Source organism: Triticum dicoccoides, chromosome 5B (assembly GCF_002162155.2).
Source record: "Triticum dicoccoides isolate Atlit2015 ecotype Zavitan chromosome 5B, WEW_v2.0, whole genome shotgun sequence".
NCBI classification, from domain to species: Eukaryota; Viridiplantae; Streptophyta; class Magnoliopsida; order Poales; family Poaceae; genus Triticum; species Triticum dicoccoides.
In genome coordinates, this window is record NC_041389.1 from 40,306,889 (window position 1) to 40,314,404 (window position 7,516).

The window sequence follows — 7,516 nt, forward strand, 5'->3', positions numbered from 1 at the left end:
TATTCCTTGATAAAGGGGTGCTGAATGCCTGAGCCGAATACCAAACAAGCATCACACCAAAGCCTAACATCTAAAGCTGAATGCCCAAGCAAGCCACAATGCCGGAACAGGATCACATGTCGGTCCGGCGCACTCTCAGAGGCCGCCGCCACCGTCTTCCACCGATCCATCTCCAGAGCAGGTAGTGACGCACCAACCTTGCCTGGCCTGCGGTCGATCCCACCACGACACCAGACAACGCCACCGTCTTGTGCGTATCCATCCGCACGCGCCCGGTGCCGAAACTCCGCAGCGCCATGCCGCTAGGATCCGCTGTTGGCCTTGCGGTAGACTTAACACCGCTGCCCCCTCCAGCCAACACTTGCTCCAAAATGATGCCTCCAGAAGGGAGAACAACATTGAAGGTATCGTCATCATCCGATCCGGTAGACCTAGATCTAGGGTTTTCCCAGAACATTCCGATCGAGTTGACGTGACCTGTAACAATGATGCCTCGAGAAGGAAACGAAGAGATGAAGTCGACATCCGCAAAGCTCCCAATGCCCACATTATGATGACGTGCGTCTAGGTGCAGCATGCACGCCATGTTGCCAGGTGACCCCACAGGCAAGGTGAACGCAAGGAAGAACGAAGTTCATTGAAAGGAAGTGGGGACGGGGGTACATGGCGTAGCGCGGGTTCTGTACCAAGGTGCGAACACTAGGAAAGGGAAAAATATACCCGGCACGTTATGAGGGGTGGATGATTTATACTACAGTTGAGACAAATATTTTGGGATGGAAGGAGTATGTGCTTATCCCCGTAAAATGTACGCACTTAAAACTTGGTGAACTCATGGCCACATCATATTGTGCCTTTAAGAGAAATAGCAGGTATTGTTGAGTGTGATTTTTTTTCAAGCGCATGCAAATTGCGTGCCTTACTTCATAGAAGATAGGAATGCAAATTCGAAACCTGTACGATATCTTGTGGCCCGCCTTAGTTCAACCAAATGAACTAAAATTTCAGAACTTCAGAGGGTACCCTCAAGGTTTCAAATCTGCATATAGAGTAAAAGGCGGACCACATGTATTATCAAGAGTGATTTAAAGTTGTCTTTCTGGCCAATTTTCCTATAATATAAGTCGGCCGACGTGCGTCCGGACGTTTGGGACCAGAGGAAATACCATTGAAATTGGACAACGCTAACGCACATATGTGTGGTGGGAGTGAAACTCGCCCACACGTCCTATAACACACAAACTGCGCCACGTCACCGCGTGCATGCATGTGGGAATCTTTTGAATTTTTAGTTTTAAAATGTTTTATCTCTTAAATGAAAAATCCGATTGAAGATCCGTTTTCATCACTAAATCTCTCGCGACGAGATCTTCGAAACTAGATCTCATATCAATATATTTGCACGATTTTTTTGGGTTAAAAGTTGCCATGTCTATTGCACATGAATTGCCATGATGTTTACACCGAAGTTGCCATGATAAGTTTCAGCTATTTTCTTCTACATTTAAAAGTAAATTTTGACATATTAACAAATGGGGAATTAAGAAACTAGACTTGTCATGAACCATAAACTAAAATTTCCATGATACATGCACTTAAAATTGCCATGGTTCATAAAAAAATAATTTTTATGGTCAAAGTACTGGAATTGCCATCATGAAAAAACTAAAATTGACATGCTCTACAAACTAAAATTGCCACATGGCAACTTTAGTTTAAGCACTATGGCAACTACAGTGTAAACATCATGACAACTTTTGGGGAAAAAAATCATCGAAATATATCAACATGGGGTCTAGTTTTGAAGATCTCGTCGAGACGAATTTAATGATGAAAACGGATTTTTAATTCAATTTTTAATTAAGAGATAAAACATTTTTAAGTCAAAAATGAAAAAGATTCCTGCTAATATCATCTGTTCATACGTGGCAAAATGAGTGGTGATGAAGACGTGTGAGTGATGTGCAAGATGCCACATGTGTGGGCGGTAGTTTTTTCGTTTAAATTTTGCTTTCAGGGCTCATATTCAATACTAGTGTTGAGTGAATTCCTGCTGGGCTGGGCGGGCCATGGCCTGGTTTGGACCAGCCGTAGCTCCGCCCCTACTTGGAGGCATGGTGCACGCAAGGAAGAATGAAGTTCCTTGATAAGGGGGGAAGGGGGGTAGATGTCGTAGCACGAGTTCTGTACCAAGGCGCGCCCACTAGAAAAGAAAAAAAGATACCCGATATGTTATGAGCGATGGATAATTTGCATAGTGTTAAATTATACTATGAACTTATCCCCCTAAAAAAACTGTACACACTTAAAACTTGTTGAACTCATTGCCACATCGTATTGATGAGTGTGACTTTTGTTCAAGAGCATTGCAAATTGCGTGCCTTGACTTCATAAAAGATACGGACGTAAATTTGAAACTTTTATGATATCCTCCGACCCGCCTTAGTTGAACCAAATGAACTAATGTTTTAGAACTTCGGAGGGTACCCTAAAGTTTTCAAATCGGCATCTAGAGTACAAGGCAGACCACATGTATTATCAAGTGTGATTTAAAGTTGTCTTTATGGCTTATTTTTCTGTAATATAATAACTCGGCCGACTTCCGAACGTTTGGGACCAGAGGAAGATGCCAACCGCACAAAATAAGTATTGTGATTGAAAGTTGTCTCTGTAAAGTGATTTGGACAGAACAATACCTTTGCCGACTTCATCAAATAGTGTTTCTTTCGCCGTCGACCGGGAGGAATCCCATACGTGAGGGCAGCACCAGAAGGCTCCAAGGGCCAAACAGAGACACGTCTGAGCTGGGGATATGTGCTGCGCAAGTGCGCAACCACTTGGATAACCACTGCTACGCGCACAGCGCCACGCGTCCCCGGCGCAACGCCTCTATAGATTGCCCTGCCGGGCGCGACGCCTCCTCCATCACCAACAGCCAGAGCATTCGTCCACCATAACTGGAAATTAACAGAGATCGAGCAAGGAGCAGAGCAGGAGCTAGGTAGCCGCCATGGCGTTCCCGGCGTGCGTGCAGTGCGGGACCAGGGAGAACCCGTGCCGGTGCAAGTTCATCGGGCCGACGCTGGGGTTCGTGGCCTTCCTTGTCACCGGCGTCATAGAGTGGCCAGTGGGCGCGGTGGTGTACCTGTTCCGCCACCGCAAGGGCCGCCGCATCATGGGACACCCATCCAGGGTCGTCTACCCGCGCGTCTCCAGGGCCATCCCCATCTAATCCTAAGCTCATCCTAATCTAATCCCTTCCTGTATGTTGTAACCTGGTTATTCCGCCTGAGTTGTGTGCATGATTGATGAAGAAGATTCAATAAAATGGGTGCTGTTTGTGTTTGTCTTGTAATCTAAGGCATTTGCAGTGTCTATGCTGTGTGAGGAGTTTGCTAGAAATTTGGTTAGTGGATCGCTGGGTTTACTGACTGATATAGGAGTTCCAGATACATGTTAATATAGCAGAGGCCAACGCACGAGAGTCGTTCTCATCAATATTATTCTCGTCTCCCATCTTTTTTTTATGTGAATAGCAGAAGCTCTACCTTTGCATCATAGGGCAAAGGAAGTACTCCATCCGTCCGAAAATACTTGTCAAAGGAATGGATGTATCTAGACGTATTTTAGTTCTAGATATATCCATTTTTAAGTATTTCCGGACGGGGGAGTATTACAGAATACATTCATGGCCAAAACACCCATGTATAATAGCAGTACTGTTGAGTATATTTGTGTTGTATGTATTATGTATATTGTGACCCATCTCCTAGTCATGTATAGTTGAGGTTGAGGTCCTACCTGTACTTATATATTGGTGCACCGGCACCGCATCAATACAACGAATATTGTATTGCCAAACCGTCTCTCTACATGGTATCATCCTTTAGGTCTATGCCCTAGGGTTCGCTGCCGCCGCCGCGCCCTCTCGCGCGAACCGCCGCTGTCGCCGCCGCACCCCCACCACCGCCGCACCCTGCCGCCGCCGACCCCTTCCCCCGTCGCGTCGCCGCCGCCCCGTGCCGCCCGCTTTCGCCTCCTGCAGCGCCGACCCGCCGCCGCCGCCCGCCTCCTGATCGCGCCGCCGCCGTCCCGTCGCGTCCTGCCTCTCCTCCCTACCGGCTGCTACCTCCTCTTCTTCTCGCAGCCGCCGCACCTCACCGCCGCCGCTGCTCCCAACCACCACCGAAACCCTAACCCGCCGCGCCACCCCACCCCGCCGCGCCAATGGACTCCCCGGGCTCCTCCACCACCCGCTCGTCGAACCCCTTCGACGGCCCCGAGTCCTCCGCCGAGGCCATCCGTGACCTCAACATCGAGACCAAGGTCCCCATCCGTCTCGACAGCTCCAACACGTCGTACTTCGCGTGGAAGACCTACTTCAACCTCGTCTTCCGCGAATACTATATCACCGAGCACATCGACGGCTTCGTGGACGGTGACTACATGAAGGGTGATCCATAGTGGTCCGCCATTGAGGCCACGCTCATCCGATGGTTCTACCAAACCGTCTCGAAGGACATCTTCCAAACGGTTGTCGCCGAGGACGACGACGCCTGCGCCGTGTGGACCAAGATCAACGTGCTCTTCACCGACAACAAACTTCAGCGCCTTGTTTTCTTGCAGCAGGAGTTCTTTGGCTGTCACCAGGACAACTCCACCATCGATGAGTACAACATGAGGCTTAAGATGCTCGCCGACGAGCTTCGTGACATCAGCACCAAGATCTCTGGAGAACTCATGCCGAGCACCCTCACCGCCGGCCTCAACAAGGATTTCGGCAACGCGGTGTCCAACCCCACCTTGCTGCTGCTGCCCACCTTCCAGTGCGTCATCGCGTACCTCAAGCTTGAGGAGCGCCGGATAACAAAGGTGAAGCAGCGGGTTCAGCACACCGCCCTCACCGCCGGCACCACTCGCGGCGGCCCCACTCCACCGGCCGTGCTCGCCCACCCGCGCCGCCCGCGCCCGTTGGGTATTACCCGCGCCACCCACACCCCCCACGCCTCCTCAGCAGCCGCAAGGTGGCGGGGGCCGGTGCAACCGGCGAGGCGGTGGCGGTCGCCGTCAGCAGCAGCAGCAGCTGGCCCAGGGCGCCGGGGGGCGCCGCCCTACCAGCAGCCCCCTCCGCCGTGCGCAGCCGGGCAGAACCCCTGGACGGGCGTCGTGCATGCCTACCATATGCCCGTCCCACGGGCTCCTGCGCCGAGTCTCCTCAGACCTAGTCGCGTGGGCCACCAGGCGTTCCTCGGTGCACCCTACCAGCCGCCTGGCGCTGGCTACGGTGCCCTCCTTGTGCCGCCGCCTTTCGGTGGTTATGGCCCACCCACCCAGGCGCTGACCTACGGAGCTCCCCAGCTACCGCCGGTACCTGCGCCGTGGGATCCCGCCCTCCTGGCCGCCCTGCACCCGGCGCCGTCGCCAAGTAACTATGGCGGTGGATGCGACTGGTACATGGACTCAGGTGCTACTACGCACATGACAGCTCATCCCGGTAACCTATCCTCCTCAACCCCCGTTCACACACCCACTCGCATCACCGTTGGCAATGGTTCTTCTTTACCTATCACTCATATCGGTAGCACTCATTTTCCTTCTAGTTCCACACCTATCACTATGTCTAATGTCCTTGTTTCACCTGACTTAGTCACTAACTTAGTTTCTGTTCGTCGTCTTACTCGTGAGAACCCCTTTACTATTGAATTTGACAGTGTTCGTTTTTCTGTGAAGGACGCCCGTACCCGGATGGTCTTCCACCAATGTGACAGCCCTGATGAACTCTATCCCGTGCACGCCGATGCCTCCACCTCCACAACCTTCACCTTCGCCGCCGGCGTCGACCTTTGGCATGCTCTCTTGGGTCATCCCAACCCCGCCATTTTGCGTCAGATTCTTAGAAGTTTTTCTTTCTCATGTAATAAGCTCGATGAGCATACTTGTGAGGCTTGTCTTTTGGGCAAGCACGTTCGTCTTCCCTTTAGTGCGTCTACCACAGTTTCCACTTTTCTGTTTCAATTACTTCATAATGATGTTTGGACGTCTCCTGTTGCAAGTAACACGGGCTATCTATACTATTTGATGATTTTAGATGATTATTCTCACTATGTGTGGACTTTTCCTCTTCGTCGTAAATCCGATGATTTGCCACACTCACCTCATTTTATTCCTATGTCACCACAAAATTTGGTCGCCCCATTCTTGCACTCCAAACCGATAACGGAAAAGAGTTTGACAACGTCGCTCTTCACACACTTCTTGCCTCTCACGGCACCATCTTCCGTCTAACTTGCCCTTACACGTCTCGGCAGAACGGCCGCGCCGAGCTTATCCTCCGCACTCTTAATGACTGTGTTCGCATGTTAATCTTCCACTCTAACGTGCCTGCTCGATTTTGGCCCGATGCTCTCGCCACCGCCACTCTTTTAGTTAAGATTCGTCCATGTCATCCTCGGTGGAACTACACCCCTCATCACCTTCTCTTCGGTACACCGCCGTCCTATGACGGTCTTCGCATCTTTGGGTGTCTTTGTTATCCTAGCACCGCGTCCACTACGCCACACAAACTCGCACCACGTTCCGTTCCATGCGTCTTTCTTGGCTATCCCTCTAACACCAAAGGTTACTGGTGCTATGATCATGTCATTCATCGTGTGTACACCTCGAGGCACATGTATTTTGTCGAGACGGTGTTCCCTTTTGTTCAGGTTCCTCCGGCTTCGGCTCCTTCGGCGCCGACCCCCGTGCCCCCTGCTTGGAGTGCTGCGCGGCGGCGACCACCGGTGGTCCCCCCTTCCTAGCGCCTTCCGTCGCTGCCCGGGTTCTCGACTCCCTCTCCCAAGGTCGAGTCTGACTTAGCCCCTTGGTCCCTGGCTCCCTCCTCAAAGGTTGAGCCCGACTAGGTCACCCCACCCGGTGCCGCAACGGCCACCCCGCCTGCATCCCCGGACGGCACCGTCCCTCCAGCGACGGGCTCGACTTCCACCTTGCCCGTCGCCACCTCCGCTGCCGGCTCGGCAGCCGCCGCCAGCTTGCTGGCCCCTGTCGCCGTCTCGCCCGCCGATGCAGCCGCCAAGGGCCCCCCCGCCGCCGCCAGCGCCCCGCCCGCCTCCGCTGCTGCCCCGCCTCTCGGCGTGACTACCCACGCTCGGGCCGGTGTGCTCCGGCCGAGCACGCGCTACTCCTCCGACGAGTATGTGTGTGTTGCCTCGACCTCGACACCGTCACCCATCCCCATCTCTGATCGCGCTACCCTTCAGGATCCCCACTGGCTAGCCGCGATGCAGGAGGAGTTTGATGCCCTGCAGCGCAACCACACATGGCCTCTTGTTCCGCGACCCCCTCGTGCCAACGTCATCTCTGGCAAGTGGGAGTTCCGCCACAAGACTTGCCCGGATGGTTCTCTCGAGCGCTACAAGGCTTCGTGGGTGGTCCGTGGATTTCGGCAGCATGCAGGTGTGGACTTCACCAACACCTTTGCTCCGGTTGTACACCGGGCACGATCTGCACCGTGCTTCAG

The 7,516-nt window shown here is 52.8% G+C and overlaps 1 protein-coding gene across 1 annotated transcript; it reads left to right on the forward strand.

Moving 5' to 3' along the window:
• The first annotated feature begins 2,864 nt into the window (after positions 1-2,864).
• On the forward strand, positions 2,865-3,355 carry LOC119305111. The gene has a single exon (XM_037581721.1). It carries the CDS (start codon positions 3,011-3,013, stop codon positions 3,230-3,232), a length of 222 nt encoding a protein of 73 aa, XP_037437618.1. The 5' UTR covers positions 2,865-3,010; the 3' UTR covers positions 3,233-3,355.
• The last annotated feature ends 4,161 nt before the right edge of the window (positions 3,356-7,516 follow it).

Bases quoted from the DNA above. Each gene is read 5' to 3' on its own strand.
- LOC119305111 (XM_037581721.1), top strand. From the start codon at position 3,011: ATGGCGTTCCCGGCGTGCGTGCAGTGCGGGACCAGGGAGAACCCGTGC.